The 20,406-nt window shown below is 35.1% G+C and overlaps 1 protein-coding gene across 2 annotated transcripts in view; it reads left to right on the top strand.

Moving 5' to 3' along the window:
* The window catches only part of LOC126369501 (fasciclin-1), a 64,613-nt gene extending 48,553 nt beyond the window's left edge, over positions 1–16,060 (top strand). Inside the window, exons 3-13 of one of the 2 annotated variants that reach the window (XM_050013941.1) lie at positions 1,427–1,605; positions 3,198–3,337; positions 5,555–5,651; positions 6,165–6,342; positions 7,362–7,528; positions 9,882–10,039; positions 10,189–10,279; positions 10,965–11,185; positions 12,036–12,198; positions 12,616–12,763; positions 13,737–16,060. In XM_050013941.1, coding sequence (XP_049869898.1) covers positions 1,427–1,605; positions 3,198–3,337; positions 5,555–5,651; positions 6,165–6,342; positions 7,362–7,528; positions 9,882–10,039; positions 10,189–10,279; positions 10,965–11,185; positions 12,036–12,198; positions 12,616–12,763; positions 13,737–13,942 — 1,748 coding nt within the window. In that variant the 3' untranslated portion in view covers positions 13,943–16,060. The remainder of the gene's footprint in view (positions 1–1,426; positions 1,606–3,197; positions 3,338–5,554; positions 5,652–6,164; positions 6,343–7,361; positions 7,529–9,881; positions 10,040–10,188; positions 10,280–10,964; positions 11,186–12,035; positions 12,199–12,615; positions 12,764–13,736) is intronic. The other variant, XM_050013943.1, reaches the window with a different exon arrangement.
* The last annotated feature ends 4,346 nt before the right edge of the window (positions 16,061–20,406 follow it).

Below are 20,406 nucleotides of genomic sequence, written 5' to 3'. Positions count from 1 at the left end.
TAAGGTATTATGGACTGCATAGCTCCAAGAACGTGTAGTTAATAAGCATGTGACCGACACGCAACTGTATCTATACTCTTTACGACTACACTTCCTACATCGTTAGGTATTCGTATGGTATTCCATATTCTTGAACATGTTTACTTAGTACTGCACACACTTATCTGGATAATATCGGACAGGTTCTTAGCTGGTGGTACACAGAGCTTCCCTTAGGACTAATGTGTGTGCAAAAGACTAATCTTTTGCAAAGACAAGGTATTAAATGTTATAAAATAATAGATAAACAGCCCATGATATACTTCGACAAATGGACAAAAAGAGATATTTCTAATACACATTTATTTCCTAAACTATAAAACCCATTATCGAACAAAACTTCGATAAGATACAGCCTTTTCTAACAGCACCCAGAAGTATATAACAGGCATAAGTTTAATATTGCCTTTCATAAAATAAATGACGTGTGTAAAACCGCGGGAATAAACTTGTCAAATAAATTAAAAGGGTTTCAGTAAGTATTGTTACCGCTGTAATGAGCTTCGTGACGATTTCTTTTTTTAATAACAATGTGAGCTTGCAAAATGTTTGCCAAGCAAAGGTAAAAAAGTACAATATTACGTACCTATCTTACTTACATTTTTTAAAAAGAAGTAAACTTCTAAAATTATTTTAATTGAGAAGTTCCCCTTTGTTTGAAAACATAATTATGTATTTGCCTATTTTATCGATTTGACATTATACCCGTGCTTCGGAGAGCACGTTAAGCAGTTGATCCTGGCTATTAGCCATAAAAACGCCTCTACCAACCCGCAGTGGAGCAGCGTGGTGAAGTATGCTCCATGCCCCCCAACCCCAATACCACACTTGCACCAATGAATGACCTATTAATTTTTCAATACCTATCACAGTTGACTCGACCTGTCACATTGGCCTAACAGAAAGCTCGGTCGAGTAATCGTAATGTCGTAAAAGCAAATAGGTACAAAACGAATAGAGTCTTTAGAGACCTTTGAAGACTATATTTACCATAATAAACGAGAGAGCTTTACTTATGATCCCGTTTACTACTCACGTGTAAGTTGTGCGGTCATTGACTTACTACACCACAGAGTCAGGGTTATTATTGAGCCATATAATACAGGGGAATATGTAACAAGTACCTACTCCTGTAACAAATATCCTGGATTAGAGTAATGTTATAAACCCCAGTGTTGTGTCCTCTAACATGATGGACTAATGTTATGGGCGATAGGCTGATCCCTTATCACCATAAGGTTCATCATATCCAGCTTACGACATCGTATCAACAGTGGCTGCAAGTTGTCTTTGATTACTTGTGGCTCTGCCCACCCCATTAGGGATTACGGGCGTGAGTTTATGTATGTATGTATAAACCCCAGACTAATCTAGATGTGTTTTCCAGCAAACCTGGCGATAACGCTGACTAATTTGGACTACGCCATATCGTCGGAGCTGGACGGCAACCCGCCGCTGTGGGTGACGCGGCGCCGCGACGCCATGCACGACGACATCTACATCAACAACGCTAAGGTCGACGTCTCCCGCTCCTACCAGGCCGCCAACAGGAACGGCAAGAGACAGGTCATTATCTTATCTTACTAACTTGTACTTGTCGGCTTTGAAATAAACTACTCTTGGCACCATCTCACTCGCGTCAGACAGAGTACTGCGGGGCAGAAGGCAAGAGGGAAACCAATTTTCCACCTACCACTATTTTTCTCTAATTTTCCTAAAAAGTTGAAGAAAAGTTGAGAAAAGCATGGAGAATGCTACACCGACAAGAGCGTGGCTCTTAAATTAGTGATGACTAACTTATACTACTATTGCCTGGTAAAGAGCTCTCCCCCTTCACCTTTCCCTTTCACGACAGCTACGTCAACAACGCCAAGGTCTACGTCCAGCGCTTCTACCAGGTCGACAACAGGAACGGTACGAGACAGGGTCAATCAAGACGCTGTCCCTTGACCAAGTCCCAAGACCTTGGCCCGCAGTGGGAGGATAGTGGTTAATAAGACAGACTTGTCTCACTGTGGGCCAAGGCACCTCTTTGCCTTTCTACTCTACACGGTCTTTGACGAATTACCACCAATCTGTTTCATCCAAATACTTTTTTTTTTTCAGTTAAACTACGAATAATAAGCTACTTGTACTTGACTGTACTGTGATGTGTGTGTGTACTGTACTGTATTGTGATGTTGTCAATATAATTATGGTCTAGGTGAATTAATATCTAGTTGTTTTGCGATACAGTAAATAGTCATTTTGCTACATGAGACCAACCCCTACTTTCTATGATTGAGATCTTAGTAAGTTTATTGGCTGACCCTGAGCAAATGCCTCCATCTCTTTCCCACCATTTATCGAGGACATAGACAGCATCCTGCAATGCACTGACTTCTTTAATTTTATTTTAACCGAGTTGATGATAGAAAAAGTAGTGATTCCAATCACTGGTAAAATTTGTTTCGGTCGGATAATGTAGTAATTCTGATGAATTCATTCATTCAGCAAGTTTTATGTTTAATAACACCGGATTTTACGTTGCGGTTCTCTTCTCAATTAACTAGCATATGCCTACTTAATTACGTGCAACCCCTGACAAAACATCCAAGGGGTCCAATGAAAATACTGTTCAAACTGGCACATGGGTGTGATACATTATTACACAACCTTGCTGAACCAGATAAAAATAAGAATTTTCGTAGCACCGTCGTGTAGCTTTCGAACAACAAAAAAGGGGACAATAATGAGCAAAAAACTATTGGAACTTTCTCCAAAGCAGTTTAAAAACAATTAGAAGATAACAAAAAACGATGTAAGAAACTTGCGCCAATCTTAAATTGAACTGAATTAGTTTTCGGAAACTCAGACTAATTAGTTTTGTAGTCTAGTAAAAATGGAATGTACAGTTTGAAGTATCCAGACAAAGCGTTCTCATAACAAAAGTTTTGGCTTTCTTGGACTGTGTACTAATCTCTTTATCTCTCTCCCACTCCCCCCCCCCCTCAATCTCTCTCTCTCTCTGTTCCCCTGTCTTTGTCCCCTCCCTCTCTCTCCGTTGCATTATTCCCACGTAATGGTGGGTGTGGGTGTATTTCGCGACTTTTCTTACCTTTGTACTATGCTATTTTAACCCAGAAAAATTACTTTATAATATTTTTTTTTTCTCTTAGGTGCTCCACGTGATAGACCAAGTCCTGCAGCCGCTGCAGCCACACGTCTCAGGCTCCACCAGTAACCCGGTGTACAACCCCAACGCTTACCAGTTCCTCGAACACTCCGACCTCTTCAACATCGGCGTTCACAGGCTCAGGTAACGTCAGTCTAAAACTTTATTGTTTCATCATCATTAATCGTTTACAGCCAAAGGGCAGGGAATGGAAACCCGTTCCACGACTACTATTTCGATAATTAAGGTCTCCTCTAACTCGTGCTTACAACGCGATTTCAACAGTGCCGTACCTATGTTTAATTTTTTAGCCTACTTCAAAACAAGGAGATTATTAATTTGATCATTCAACAACATAATTATTATTTCTTACTTTTTATTAGAATTAAGTTTAAATATCCATTATAAAAAAAATCCCCACTTGGTATCCAATTAAAATGTTTACAAACACAATACTCATGAAAACAAAAGAGCTCTCATAATAACTACTTATCTAATATTAGAAAATGATAAGCACTTTAAACAAACAAATGTTGATACATCACTAATTACTATAACTACTGTGTGGGTGGTAATAACAATACAGAACAAAATCGTAATTATAGAAATAGTAATAAACGAATAAAAACCGTATACCGCGCGTAATACAATCGAAATATATAACTAACGATAGACGTCTATACCTATTAAAATATTTTATCAAGATAAACTGCCGATGGTAAAACAAAATTACACTATTTTTATGGCTACAGCCCTAATTGACTGATGTGAAATCATTCATATCTTTACATAAACATACTTACCTAGAAATTGTGATTATGTAACGAGTTTATATCGAGTGGTTTTTTTATTGGTTTCAGTGTTGCCATTTAAGAATCTACTAGACCGACATGAAAAGTTGTTAGATTTTCCAAAGCATTGTAGTGTAAGTGAAATAAATCTGCACTATAAGAAAATACTGCAATTGTACTGGATTATAAGAAGAATAAAAGAGGCCATTACTGAATAGAAATGTTATATACAATGTTGCATGTGGACTTAATAAAATAAATAATCTATTAGTCTTCATTAATTTCGTTGTTTGGAGAAAATATAAGAAGTTGCTTTTATGGTGACAAACCGAAGAAAGGTGAAAAACCGAGAATGTCGCTAAAGCGGCAACACTGATTGATATTCTCGGGTGCCATTCACTACTTGGTTGAACAAATGCTTAGAGTAATTTACCGGTAATGCAACCTTTACTGAGAGAATTTAGAATATTTACTTACATACCAATTAACAAAGAGAAAATTATATCGATAAAGATCGGATGGGATTGGAACCCGTAAGTCTTGTAAAGCCGGTGTAAACCATTAAACCAATTGTGGTTTCATACATATTTCATATATCACTGCCTGGGTTTGTGGACGGGTGAATGGTACGAAAGAAAATAAAACCCTTTACTTACTAATTGTATTTATTAACAGGCACATACGTTAGGTTCCCGAAGCGAATTAATTCATACAACTTCCCCATCGCACTCATGGATCTATTATGTGTTCTGACAATGTCAGTTTGGCAGTTCTATTGCATGAAAAGTTACATCTTAATTTGAAAATCCCAAGACTAGACAATAGAATCATCAAAGAGATTAAATCACGGCATTAAATGACTGGGGTTGCAAGCCACAGTATGCCCGACAAAACGAATCTTCTGGACAAAGCTCAATCGATTACAGGCGAAATTGTGATCAAAGCGAAGAAAAGATACCTACTTTAAATCAACGACATCCAAATGAATGTCACCTTAAACGGTGATATAAATGAACAACTGATAAAACTGGTCCGGAAATGAAGAAACAACAATACTAATGGAAACAACAGCCCCATTATGGAAAAGTTTACGTAATTAGTCAGTCGCGTGTTTCAATTACAAGAACAGAAACAGTCGAGCCGGTTGCGAACCAGTTACCATGCCTTTGTAAGCTGAAATGAACCGTACTCGTGTTTTAGTTACTCGCGAAACAATTAATGCAACGCCCCACACTAACAAATACCGCACGAAATCCGAGTAAACTGAAATGTTGCAGATTAAAACGAATAATTTTATGCAGACCACAGTTAACACGAATATTGCAGATTTATATTTCATTCATTAAAAGCAGATGAATCAATAATCACCTAAAAGCTCCAAAAAGCATTTAAATATTTGATTATTTTTCGTTATCTGAAAATATAATAATTTCTCCCTTTAATTTTCCGTCGTAGATATACGCTCGACTGATTTAGCCACTAATTTATTATTCATAATTTTGTCGCCTTTCAATCAAGCTCCAATTTCTTTGATTAAGAATAAAACCAAGTATTTTTATTTTATTCATAGGTCATTCAGACAGAAGGTGAATCAATTGAAAAAGAAAGAAGTTCTGAATGCTGATGGCAGACATACGTTCTTCATTCCAGTCGACGAAGGTTTTAAGGTAAAAGTTTTTTTTCTAATAATTAATCACAAGCAGAACATAACACAAATATAACTCTGCTACTAAAATATACAATAAGTAATCATTAATTAAGTATGAATATACAATAAGCAACTCATTTCGTGGTTATATAGTTGCATCAGCATAAAGGTCACTTGTCTCCTTGAAAATAGATAAAAATGTCGTAAAGTGACTGGCAATTGCAATTGTCAATCGGGTTAATCTATTGTAAGATGAACTAAGTACCCACATTTCATCGAGCTTTAAAAAAATAAGATTGATTAATGGTCCATCATTGATGATGATTAAATAATTAGATAAATGCTGTATGTTGTAGAACAACAAATTCATCCTGTGCTACTGCATAGAATTACCTTTCGTAATCTGTAAAATATGTGTTACTGTTGAGTTTTTTGTATATTTTTATTTATAGTAACGTCTTAACATGACTTGAAACATATAAAATTGATCTTCAAGAATCTTTTTTGATAATTGTGAATATTTTTCATGTAGCCAACGACGAGATCAGACCTGATCGATGAGAAGGTAGTAGACGGGCATGTGATTCCGCACCACGTCCTCTTCACGCAAGCGACACCCGATGGACGTGAGTTCGAGACTCTGGCCTTTGGAGACAATGTGAAGGTCATCATTTCCTTCAGCACAGCTATAAATGGACGAGAGGAAATCAGTAAGTTATGTAATATTTTGTTAACAATAATTAAGAATCAATTTATGAATGTTGTTGCTTTTTTGACTCGACTCGGTTTTCTAATTTTTACCCTAGGTTAGTCGGTGAAAACCGCACGCAAATCCACTCAGTGATTAACTTGAACATACTAAAAACAGTTTTTTTCCATATATTATTGAGGTTCTTCATATATTACTAAGTTCAAGTTCCATTTGTCATTTAACTTCCGGTGATACTGCAGCAAAACGGAAATCGACTTCACAGTCACTCACGTTACTGTAATTTAATTTTTCAGTTTTTCATTCACTCACTTTTTAGTTTCTATTCCTCAATTCCTGCCTTGAAAAAATGAAACGGAGTAAACGGAAGCAGTCCGGTACGCAGGATATATTAAGGTGCGCAGACGTTCGCGCAAAACACAGGCGTACACACTCGTCTTACCCCTCCTTGCTTCAGTGGAACGGAAAACCGATACGACTGAAGGAGAGGTCAGATGATGTGTCTGGCCGACGAAAAAATACCTATCTATGAACTCATATGAATATTAATTTGTCAGGCCAGACACTTCGTTCTTCTTGGTGAATCATTTGCTTAGCACCTACCAATATTCTACCAGCATCACCAGTATTTTCCTGCACTGTATATTATTATCACTAATTTTGGCACTGTGCCAAGTCAGAAAGGCTCATACTGTAATCTGACATCTTGTCGGACCACTATATACATCATCGGAATTATAATGTGCTGCAGTGCAGCGTTACTTTATGATAAGTTCATCGAAAATAAGTAAATCTCTCGATCTCGATCGAGAACCAGACAGTTAGTATAACAGACCGTTTCTTCAAAGTTCGCCTGAATAATCTCAACGTAAATCGAGAACTTAGACATACGTTAAATAGTAACATAAACATAAAACATAAACTGCCTATATACGTCCCACTGCTGGGCACAGGCCTCTCAGGTTTTTTTAAATAGTAACACATATATTATAATCATTATTACGTATATTTCCCGAACAGCATACGTGAAGTCCAACACTGTGGCTGGTGACACGAAGCACAGTAAAGGTGTGGTGATGGCCGACATTGTCCGAGCGAACATCCCCGTCAAGAACGGCGTGGTTCACCTGATCCAACGGCCTCTCATGGTCGTCGACACATCCATTGTTGACTTCTTGAAGGTCAGTGTGAGTGCTTATTATTTTTATTTTGTTTTTGTTTCTTTTTCTAACAATAAAAGTACTTTCTTTAATTCTTTTTCTAACTTATTACAAACTCTACTGTGGATTAATTTGATACCAATGGACTAACTGCAACTATTGGTTTATCATACATATTACATAATACAGAAAACCCCTTTTTAACAATTATTTCGTATAATAATATCATCGAATAATTTGCTCAGATTTGTATGTTACTTATAACTGTTTAGACATAAGGTGCCCAATTTTTGTTGAAATCTTTATTCTTTCTCTCTTCGTTGTCTACTTGTTCAAATGATAAAGTTTTCAATCCTGTCATTGACTTTCCGCTCCATTTATACGGAACCAGGCAATGAAGGTAAAAACGAAAAGTCTTATTTAACTCCTTTTTACTGCCCGTCTCTGTGAGTGCCCTCTTTATACAAATCTATCGCCATTCCTTTACTTTTCTTTAAATCCGATTTATAAAATCAATTGTTACAATTCAAGCACGTTTGTTAACTTTCACTCAATTTTATGTAATCAACCGCTGTACTTTAAATATGATTTGTTTGACTTGTGTTTTGTTCGTTTGTATCCGTTTTATAGATTCCTTGGGCGTTTTATAAAGTCAATTTGATAAAGCCGGTGGAAAATATAAAGTGTAGGTATTATGTATTTCCTTTCTTTTTTTAGTTTACCTACATAAACGTAAAGCAATAGGATAGTATTCTAGCTTTTGCTTATATTTATTACGTAAAATAACCCAGTATTATACCTACAAAGTAACACGTAATAATTCGCAACCCACCCAATTTGCAACACCTTGCATGCCGGATGAGGGAAGGTATTCGCAATTTTTCTCCTTTTTACATCGCAATACAGAGTGAATAAATAGGATGTAAGTCATTTTTTCCCTCGCAGAGTAATTGTTTCTTAGTGTTTTCAATATAAGTAAGAGATATAGAAAGGTTTGTTTTAAGTTTTGATAGAAATGTTTTAATGTTACATGGTCACTAAACGGAATTCTACAAAAGTGCGACACGGTAATTTTTCTATGAGTTTGCTATGGTCATCATTTTGAACATTATGCGTGCTAGCGTGCATTTCATGTACTTATTCATTACAAATTGTCTTTGTCGATTATTATTCACGAGAGGACTTTTCAAAGAACGAATAAGTACAATAACTGCAAAGTACCTGCGTTTTAACAATGATACTGAACTGACTCTTGCCGTGTTCAAAGAAGTTTGATAGTTGTGCAGTTGTACTTGTGTTCTACAAGTAAATGCTCTTTTTCGTCTCGCAAAGACCGAAAGTAGTTGAAATTAGATTCGTAGTCTAAAGTTACGAATCCACTAGAGTCAACCATCACTTTTTAAATATTTATCATGAATTCTGTGTCCGTTTATGTTGTGTACGATACATTCATCAAACGCCGTTCTGTGACTTGGGAAATATTCGTCACTCTCTTTTGTATGTTTTTGCTCTCTGACATGGATCCTGCATGACTCTTACGTCTTTAGGGGATTGTAAGTATTAACCAGATTTGCATGGATGTTACTGAGAACACCATTTCTGTTTGTATGCTGCTCGTTGTCGGAATGTTTCACCGTTTTTATATATATTTTAACTGGATTTTTGCTAGCGTAATGTACTCGTATTTCACAGGCTAGTGTAGGTAAGTATGTAATATATAACTTGTTTAGTTTTCTGGGACTATTAAAGTTGCAGTACGTAAGACATAACTTTACCAGAAAAGGTTATAAAAACTCTGATTAAGATATAGATTAAAATGATAATAAAAAGTAATGATGTAGGAAAATTATTAAGTGTGTGTAAATATACTACCTATATCAAATTCAAATTCAAAAATATCTTTATTCAGTAGGTAACATAGTTACACTTTGAATCGTCAATTTTACATAACGAACGTCTCATCCGCCTAAAACTACTGCAGCTTCTCACAACCTGTATAGCCATCTATACGACTACCTATTTGTTTAACGTGAATTTTACTATCTCTATTGAGGTAAACTTTTATGAGTAACTAGAGGAAATATGTGAAATTATCGAATCAACAGTACATGTAAAAACGTCGCTAGAATACCAGCCAGCTATACCAAAAACTAAACATAAAAGCTTTGAATTTCACTGAATATTTTTTCGCAACGTTGCATGCAAGCGATGTCACTCGAATCAAAATGTGTCACCAGCGTAAAATATTGCTGCACACTTAAATCAATTATTCAGCTACCTATTTAACTATTTGTACCTAGCTTTAAATAGCCCTCTATTTTCGGATACCTCATGTATTCTAGGTTTAAATATTTATATCATTAATGTTTTTTGCAACTAGGAGAAAGAAGATGGGCCTCTCTGCAAGTTCTACGAAGTGATCATGGATCTAGGTACCAACAATCAGTTCCTGGTGGAACTCTCGACTGGGAAAGACCTCACCCTCTTCGCTCCCTCCAACGAAGCTTGGAACGAATTCAGCGTGCAAAACATCATGAGGTATATGTATATATTTTTAAACAAAAGTATCTACTACGTACCTATTATCAACGCCTTCAATTGTTACTGAATTCCGATTCAGTCCTATGAATAATGTAATGAACGAATAAAATATAATTATTGACTTTATTGTGTTACATTTTTCACAGAAACCATCCAAGATTAAACGAGATATTGAAATTGCATTTAGTTCGGGAAAGGTTACCAATGGATCTGATACTACAGAATAATTTGAACCAGGTAAATATAATAGTTCTATTTGTGATATTATACGTACTTAAACCCAATTTTAAATTTATTACGAATATTTAATGTGCTGTTTGATTAAAGTAATATTTATAGTTATCAATTTCATTAAATACAAATAAAAACTAATGAGGGATGCGGGCGGATGCATTTCACTAATAAGTTAAGTATGTTGAATAAATGAAAATACTAATTGAATTTCGGCTTTGTGGTTACGCTGCTGCTTGTCGGATTCAGATACCCGGAAAAGTACGTTGATTATTTTGGAAAAAAATTCCTGTTGTGTACTATTTTTCCAGTAGACTAGGTATATCATGTATTTCCAGGATTTATGTTCTTTGGTCCTTCTTTCGTAGGTACTACTTATAGTATTAATTGAGGCTAAATCTATAATGGCATTGACGTTCAAACCAAATTATATTATACTCGTGTTTGCATTTTATGGCTTTAGTCTTCTATTTTCCACACTTTAATCTTTTTGTAACAGCATGGCATGTAAACCCCATTGTTCTGATGTTCGTAAAGTGAAAGATTAGCGTGTTTATCTCTATCATAATTTCTATTCGTTTGTTGTTATACTATTGTTTTTCAGTCATCAGAAAGCCATCTCTTTCTGTTTGTAGATGTTTTAACTTTACAAGATTTTCTCAAGGGTGTTGATAATGGTGTTACTTTACAGATTTATCAAGCTCCCACGGCGTTGGCTAAAAAGTACTTGTACTTCAACGTGTTGACGAAAGGTCACAACCAGACACTGACAGTGGAGGGAGGGGGGGTGAACGCAACTGTCTCTCAGCCCAACATCGCGGCCACCAATGGATTCATCCACATCATCGATAGAGTACTTGGTGTTCCTTACACCACTGTCTTTGAGAAACTAAAAACGGACCCGATGCTAAAGTAAGTTTAACTTTCAGACGTTTTTTAAGTACTTTTACTTAAGTAATTATAGAAATAGAGTTGTGAGAAAATAAAAAGCCAAGTAGGGAAAATAAACGATAAATATTATTAACAAAGCAAACGAATTCTGCTTTTATAAATCCAGGCACGTTTTCTACTTGCATATCACGGTCTATTCAATAGGTGTAATCGTGCAACTCTTAACAAATTAGCATATGCATGTACTTAAACAGTCCCGACTCCCGAGGCGCTATGCTTGACTGTTTTATTAATGTTTTTTTAAGAATACTAAATGTATTCTTTACCCGGTGCACAGTTGACAGTTTTATTTTAAAACACAGCGCTTCTGAAACGATCGTTGTGTCCTATTTATTGGTATAGTAAACCGTTATAAGTGCCATTAACGAATATAATTTTAGTTCAATAGTGCCCCCGATTCCCGCAAACACCTTCTAATTTTATTTTAAGTGTTATACCTGTCATTTTCTTATCTACTGAAATGGAAAGGTACGGATGACTGACAACTGATAATTTTAAAATGAATGAGAATGAATGAATAACCCGGGCGAATAAAATAGGCATCTCAACTTAATTCTTTCAGGTTATGGGCCAATATAAAATTAGGTGACGGTTTTTCAAATTTCTGACTAAAATTGATGTGTGTTCCATAAATTTTATGCCTGTGCATTACTCGACCGTTTCCTTTTCGTTATGCACTGGATTTAGCACCAATGTACCTACCGCTACATATCAGCATCAAAGCTTACATCTGGTCTATTCGTTTTCTACACTATTCGATTGTAACGAGAATTGTATAGAATATTTCAAATGGACTTGATTCAATTTTCAGCATCACATACAACTTAGGCAAGCGCCAAATGTTCAACCATCCACTTAATGAAATGGAACACCGATACACATATTTTGTGCCACGAGACCACGCATGGTTGAAATTTCAAATCCGACATCCGTCTGCTTTCAAAGCGTTGTTCAGAGAGGATTACGGATATTTTGTAAGTATTTTTTTGGGAGTTTTTAATAGTTTTATACTGATTTTGTAGGTTTTAGATTAATTATATAACGTAAGTTCTACATTTAGCAACAATTTAATAAAATCGTGCCACAATTTATTATTTACATTTCGCGACTGTGACAGTGCAGAAGCGCCAATGCGCCGTGAAACTTTAAATATAAACAGTATAATAAAAAACATATGAAACTTAAGTTTAAACAATATAAAAACATATTTAATTCTCAATACAATATCTCTATAGAGAGTTTTGTAATAACATGACATAAAATATGATAAAATTATGTCCTTCAATAAAATACATATTTATAATTATCATAATATTATTCGTGCTTCCTACTTCAATACGACAATTTAAAACTTATAGTACACACAGTACAGTTGACTTCCTTGTTCGCAGACGAAACAAATCCTAGAGAGGCACTTGATCAGAGCAGGTCGTGCCTACTCTGTGTCAGACTTGAAACTGTTAGCAAACGATACGCACCCCTTCGTGCTTCCTACGTCACGGGACCCGCTGCGGATGCGTGTCAAGGAATCTGATAAGAGTAAGTCTCCACTCATTTTTGTAATCCGCGTTGGAAATTATATTCGGTGACAAGAAACCATCTTCTCCTCAGGCCGTTAAATGTAATGTTAAGTAAGCACCATTGAAAAAACAAACAAGAATAACTTCTATATATAGTTGGTTATTCGATACCTATTCGCTCTAAGTTGTGAGCCGTATTACAGAAAGAAGAAAAGCTCTTGACTAAAGATATAGAAAAATATTTTATATTGGCAATATTTGAGTTTTTCGTTTGTTTTTCTAATGACTTGTCGCATTTTTGTGTTATTAAACCAGTTAGTATGTTTAACTACTCGAAAAAACTCGGTTGTTTTAACTAAAGCTTATAGACTCAATAACTAAAGTTGAAAAATCACTAAAACATACCTACTTACATATAAAGGAAAGGTAACGTGTAATTAAAGCGATTTAACGATCGTGTTTCCTTGTGAGCTGAATACATAGATCGACTATAAGCTTCCGCTGATCGCTTCCTTTGCTAAACTTACTGATTACGAGCAGCGAAAGTGATAAAACAGGTCCTTTTAGTTCAACTTTTACTTTCTAGTTCTTAATGAAGCCGCCTTTCATGTTTAGTTGAAATCAAAGACTCTGCCAGTACGTTGCTTTCATGTAACTTGTATAAGTACGTAAGTTTAATTCAAAGTTTCTGCAACTTATCTAGAGACGTTGAGGCACTCATAGACATTCATTTCGTCCACACAGATGTTTAAATAAGATGCAAAATGATATTGAAAACATACCTCAATGATAGTCTACTCGTTTAATCAGCGAACACGAAGTAGCACAGACCCTATAATCACAGTATCATAATCAATACTTGTGTTGGTATATAATTGAAAACACATTCTTTACAGTGATTTATTTCTTCTTCTCAAAGATACTTCGTTTTCTGGTTTAGTTTATTTTATATTGTTATATGTTCTGTATTGTGTTGTTATTTTTTTATCTAGATTACTACGTGGAGTGGAACGGGCGCTGGATCCACGTGTTCCGACCAGATGTCGAGTGTACTAATGGCATCATCCATGTCATCGACGAACCCTTCGTGTTGGAGAGCGACATCCATGCAGCTGGCAGTGCAGAAACCCTCTGCCTCGCAAATACTTTCTTTTTGCTACTAATTTCTTTTGTTTTCGTTCGTATTTTAGAAAACTAAAATAGAATAAAAGAACTTTTTCAAATGCCATATCACTTTGATACTGGCCGAATTGTTTGCAATAATGTTAGCGGGAAAAGTGACAGTTCAAGCACACCGATGTTACTGTCAAAATGTGATGTTTGGGAATGTCATGTGACGTGAAATTTTAAAGTGTGGTGCGTTTTATGCGCGTTTTGTGGCAAATGGAGGCAGCATGTGTGTTGAATCAGTAGTAAGCGTTCCTTTTTAGCTTTGATTTTTTCAATGGGGACTTTATTATTTTATATCAGCGAAAGGAACGATCTTTATGTTACCAATGAATATATGACTTTCGGTTGTTTATTATTTGCAGTCAATTATTTATTGTTACGTAAATAATAAAAGTGAAGTGAAGTGAATTTGTCAATACTTAAGTAATTGGACAAATAAATTCATTAGGAATGTGTAAACTATCCAATTCTTATAGGTTTTAACTCGTAGTGAAAAATTGTAATGGTTGAGTACTTTGATAAATCATCAGCCATTTTGTGCAAGACTCAACAATATTGCTTAAAATTATAAAATATTATAATAATATTATTAACGATATTTATACACTGCCAGTAGGAAATTTTGATCACAATGTTTTAAACATTCAGAAAGTATTTTGGGTATTTTATTTACAAAGAACGTTTGGAGAATACGTAGGTACTTACTTACAATTGCTATTGAAAATATTTCGATCCAAAATAACAGATTTTGAGACTTTTATACTTAGTAAAATTATTATAAATGATACTTTATATCATATATCTCGGATAATATTGGTTAAAATATTTAAAAAACAAAAATAATTTATCATCTCATTCCATACTTTAGTCCCTCGTGCCTTCTTTTGGAAAAGTTGACATTATTTAAAAACTTAGCAAGTATAATAACGATCATTATCTATCTGTTATCGTCTTAGACTGCAATATTTACATTCCATGTTATATCTTAAAAATCTATTTATAATTAAATATTTTAAGCAAATTATTAAAGTTGTTTATACTATATTGGTAATAAATATTTCTTTTCTTCGCAAAAATACTTAATATGAATATTAAAATCGACTCCTATATCTCTCAAAATATTCGGTTACTAATTTAAAAAAAGGATTTCATTGTAAATTGTCGTTTGACCAGTGGTTGAGATATATGTGGCAGTAGGTATTACATAGAGTAAGAGGCGCGAATTTATGTCTGATATTATTTAGGGTCACCTTTCAACTGAAGGTAAGTTAAACATTATTAATTTTAAATGTATATAGGGATGAATGTGCTTAAAGTTACGGTGCATTTGTGATTCTCTTACGTTTAATTAAGCAGGTGTAAATATTTTGTATAAGTTATAATTAACAGTTCTACGTATTATTATATTGTTTAGTAGCTACTACTATTTCCAAGCGACTGAAAACTTATCACGTCATACTGATTATGCAATTAATTGTATCTTATAATCTTAAAGTTAATATAGAAATGCTGCTTCGACGTTTAGATAAACTTGGCCGATATAAATTCTTTCGGATGTAACTTACGAAAACGCAATTCATATTACATATAGTACCTACTTAGTATACAGTTCGTTCATAAAGTTCTTCATATAAACTTACTCGTCCAATAGGAAAGAAACACCTGATTAACAAGCTAAGACCTCAAAGCTGCATTTCTCCAGTAGATATTTCTATGAAATTCTTTGTAATCAATTATGAGCTTTGTATGAATCAATGTACATACCAACAAGCGTATTAGTCGCTTTCTAGGTTTGTAAAATAAAACCTAAAATGCCAAAGCAATCGCAGATGACGTCAACATTACACTGTATATCTATGACACATTATACAATCATAAAATAGAAACAGTTTTTGGATATTGAAATAAGAATTGATAGATGTTTTAAAACACATATACAATGTAATTTTAATATGTAGTGTTATACGTGGGACAAAGGTTCCAAGACAATATGATTTTGACCAAATATTAAACCAAATATTTGGTTAAGTACATCGTAATTCCATTTATTAGTGGCGTTCTTTGTATCTCAGAATAATGTCAAATTAGTTAGCGTTAACTAATGAATGACGTACGTGTTTATGAATAAAGAATTTACGTATAAAAACGGATTTTGTTTACCCCTTTCACGGACAGAGATCATGGGTCATTGGTGGTTCGTAATAGGTAATATTTATGACACATTGGGATCGGAACGTCATTAAGACGTTCTGTCTACTATGGAATTTGTATGAAAAGCACACTGTGACGTCATAAAAAATGTGACAAAATGTCGACTTATTATTACGTTTTTCTTGATTAAAATTTAAAAGTAAATTCAAGAGAAAAAAGAAAATGTTTCGTTGTTAATTTTATTTATTTAGTATATTAGTAATTTAGTACCAGAATTTCATAATTTATTTTGAACACGACCCAATTAGTATACATCCTGGTATAGTATTAAACACATTATTGACTAATCGACCTATTAGCGAAATTGTCGCGTCATTACTGTTCAATAATGAAGGAAATATTATATAATTCAAATGGAGTTCGGTAACGGCTTTTAATTTCAGTGTCTTGCCGTTGAAGCTTGAAAGACTTTCCGTAACGAGGCAGGGCCGCGTCCCGCGAACATGTACGCGCGTTTTAATTGCCTTATGTTCCTTAGGCTCTTAATCCCACAAGGTCGGAGGTTGAAGTGCCGACAGCGCGGCCCCTATGCTAATCTCCTTGATGGATAGCACATGCTACACAGAGCCTCCATTAGACAGGACACGAGAAATATACGGCTCATTTAAAACAGATTACAACGGCTCCAAAATTGCCGGAACAAGGTTTAACTCATTTAAGTAAATAAGCACATTTGACGCGTCGTTCTCATGAAGCGAAGTTTCGATATCACTTTCACGGAGTTTCGGTCGTTTTGTCAGATGGCCTTTTTGTTACCTGCTAATATATTTCAGAGGGAAAACATACGTTAAGTAGATACTTATTCAAGAAAATAACTACGATGTTCTGTTAACAGAATGTAGATACAATTATGTGCATTTTTGTTCGATTGCAGGATTTTAACCGCGAAATAATAATATTTAAAAAAAAATTATATAACATATCATCACGACTATATCCCACTTGGGGTAGTCAGAAGTACATCCATCGCAAGATATGCGTACACGACGAAAAAACGAAGAATACGGCTTTTACTGAACCAATGATTACCTTCGACAGAATTGATCTTTGAGTCCTTGAGGTGGGTTTTCGAAGTGGTTCCACCAGATTTTTTCATGCAAGTAGGAGGGAATTAGCTTTAACAAAGTCTGAGGTAACTGCGTAGGGTTTGGATATATAATTGAGTTTGGTATCATTTTTGATTCAATCGAATGTCTTAATGTCAGTTCTGGAATAATATTTAGGTCAATCATTTTCAAATATTACGTAATTGAATGGTTGGTCCTCAAAGAGTTGTGGGTATCTTTTGATACTGGAAAGCATCACGCGTCTATATAGCTCTTTGATTGCTCATTCGGATTTGGAAAAACGATCGTCATTTTACGTCAGTTTTATCAAATCATATAAGTAGTATAAACAATAAAACTAAAAAGGACTGAAGCAATTAATCTCGTAAAACAATATTTCAATTTGACATTTGTGCATATACAGGGTGGCCCAGAAGTTCAGGTTCAAAATGAAAAATTTGAAAGAGGGGCTCCTATCTAACGTTGTTAAAGGTGCTCAAAGACACATTTTCAATTAAAAGTAAATAAAAATCACGCTTATAATCGCTAACAGGGTAAACATAGCAACAATTCGAAGACAAAACTTGCAGTCACTTTTGGTATTCGTATTTTAATGAAGGTACATAGATTTCAAGGAAAAAGTTATCCCCAAACACTGTTGGTGATTCATATTATTGGATACTATGAATCACCAACAGTGACTGCAAGTTTTGTCTTCGGATTGTTGCTATGTAAAATGAAAAATGACGTAAAATGACGATCGTTTTTCCAAATCCGAATGACCAACCAAAGAGCTATATAGACGCGTGATGCTTTCCAGTATCAAAAGATACCCACAACTCTTTGAGGACCAACCGTTTAATTACGTAATATTTGAAAATGATTGACCTAGATAGTAGCAGCTACATTGTATGAGAATGTCAAATTTTCCTTCAAATCTGTCTGTCTTGCAATCTTTGAGGGCTAATTACTTAGTTTTTTGCCCGTATTAAGGGTACTTTTTTTGGATGTTTCTAAAAGCCTATTAAATGGAGCAGTGTTTAGAAATACTTTCAGGGTCCATGACAATCTCATGTGTTTATTATTCTTCGGCGAAGTTTTAACAACTGTAACAATTTTGGTCGAATTCTCACTTTGATTTCCAATAACTTTTTTTATCTTTGATTTGACTGCTTTAATTTTTTTACCTAGCGGTACATATCCTTAGGCATATTATGAAGTTAAATAAAATAATTATTAAGAAAGAGATAGCGACAAAATGATGATTTCTGAAGTAAGGTAGAAAATCTAGAAAAAGGTACAAAATGGGTCATATCTCTTAAACCGTAAATAATTGCTGAACATACATGGGGGTGTTTCTGGTAGCTAATGAGCCCCTCTTTCTAATTTTTCATTTTGAACCTGAACTTCTGGGCCACCCTGTATAAAAGTAAGTGCGCAATTTTAACAAATGTCAAATAGTGATATTGCTTTGTCAAAGGAATTCAGTGTAGCCTTTTTAACCCCCCAGAACTTCAGAAACAGAACACTTAGGTATTGTATGTATGACAACAAAGAAGTAAACGCTGTCAATGACAATAGGACATTGTGAAATAATAAATGTATTCCCGATTTTTCATTCCCCATGGCACATACAGTGTTGCAAAGCCCTTTCAGCTCTCACTAATAGTGGTTACATACATTAAGCTGCAAAAGTCCAATCAGTTTCGCGCAAAATAATAAATTATCTGGATGCACTTAAGACCTCCCGGTTACACGTCGTTTCTGTAATAGACCAAAAACACCTACAAAAACATAAATTTTATAATTATGACAACCAATGGTTAATAATTTCACCACTGTTTACAAATAATTCGCTGGGCTCAGTGACTGTACTTTTGCTCTTTGATTGTACATTAAAATTTGTTCCCAATGTTATCTGTTACAATAATAATAATTATTAAAATAATACTGTAGCACGTAATGCATATTTCACTCGCTAAATAATTGGTCATCATCATCAGCCCATTAACGTCCCCACTGCTGGGGCACGGGCCTTCCCTATGGATGGATAGGGAGATCGGGCCTTAAACCATCACGCGGGCCCAGTGCGGATTGATAGTTATTAACGACTGCTAATGCAGCCGGGACCAACGGCTTAACGTGCCTTCAGAAGCACGGAGGAGCTCGAGATGAAAACTTTTTTTGTGGTCACCCATCCTATGACCGGCCTCTGCGAAAGTTGCTTTACTTCAATAATCGCAGACCGAGCGCGTTAACCGCTGCGCCACCGAGCTCCTCGTAAATAAATAATTGGTAATACTTACTTATTAGGATATTCCAATATTCGGATCTCATTTCAATTATTACTGTAGGTAGGTATAATAAGATATATTGACTCTAGTTGCTGCTGTTGCGAACTGTGCGGTACTGGTGTTGGGCATATAGCTTAGGTATTTCCTTTTAATACTTACCTAACTATATATTTACATAGAAGGAAGGTAGTAGGAAAGGGAGGGGGATTTAGGTAGAAGGAAAAAGGGGGAGACCAAGAAGAGCTTACATAGAACAAATTAAAGAGAAGGCGAATGTCGTGTCTTATAAGGAAGTCAAAGAATTGGCCTTTGACGGACTAGAATGGAGAATGTTACGCTCACAAAAGCATCTCCCTAACACACACACACATACACATTTCTACACTTACAAGAGCGTGATGATATGTTTACAAACTTACATATACGTAAAATATATTCTTCTTATACACTTCTCTTCAAAATTATTAATTAATTAAGTAATTATTTACCTTATTTAATTATTATTTTATGTCACAATATGATTAAATGTGCTTATCGCTAAAAGCATTACTTTCATCTGTATACCTACCACATTTATTACAATAAAATTTCATTTCATTTTCCGGAGTATTTTATGGTCTAGTTACTCCACGTCAAAAAGGATTACTGGCGTTTTAACGGTTTCCGTGGTCCAGTGGTTGAGCGTAGGGCTCACGATGCGGAGGTCCCGGGTTCGATTCCGGTGAGGACATAATCACAAATATCACTCTACGATCCCTGTGGTTGTCAGAAAATAAGGTGACCCGTACTTCTGAAGACACGTTAAGCAATCAGTCTCAGGCGAAAAGTAAGTATGTGATGGTTACATGAGACTTGTTAGGGACCTATGGCGACTTAATAGAAACCCTGACACCAGAGTTGGTGAGGTCGGTTATTGGTCTCATAACCCACACGAGAGAAGA

The sequence above is a fragment of the Pectinophora gossypiella genome, chromosome 9 (genome assembly GCF_024362695.1).
Source record: "Pectinophora gossypiella chromosome 9, ilPecGoss1.1, whole genome shotgun sequence".
NCBI classification, from domain to species: Eukaryota; Metazoa; Arthropoda; class Insecta; order Lepidoptera; family Gelechiidae; genus Pectinophora; species Pectinophora gossypiella.
Note: the sequence above shows the minus strand (reverse complement) of the source record. Positions and strands in the feature narration are given on the sequence as shown.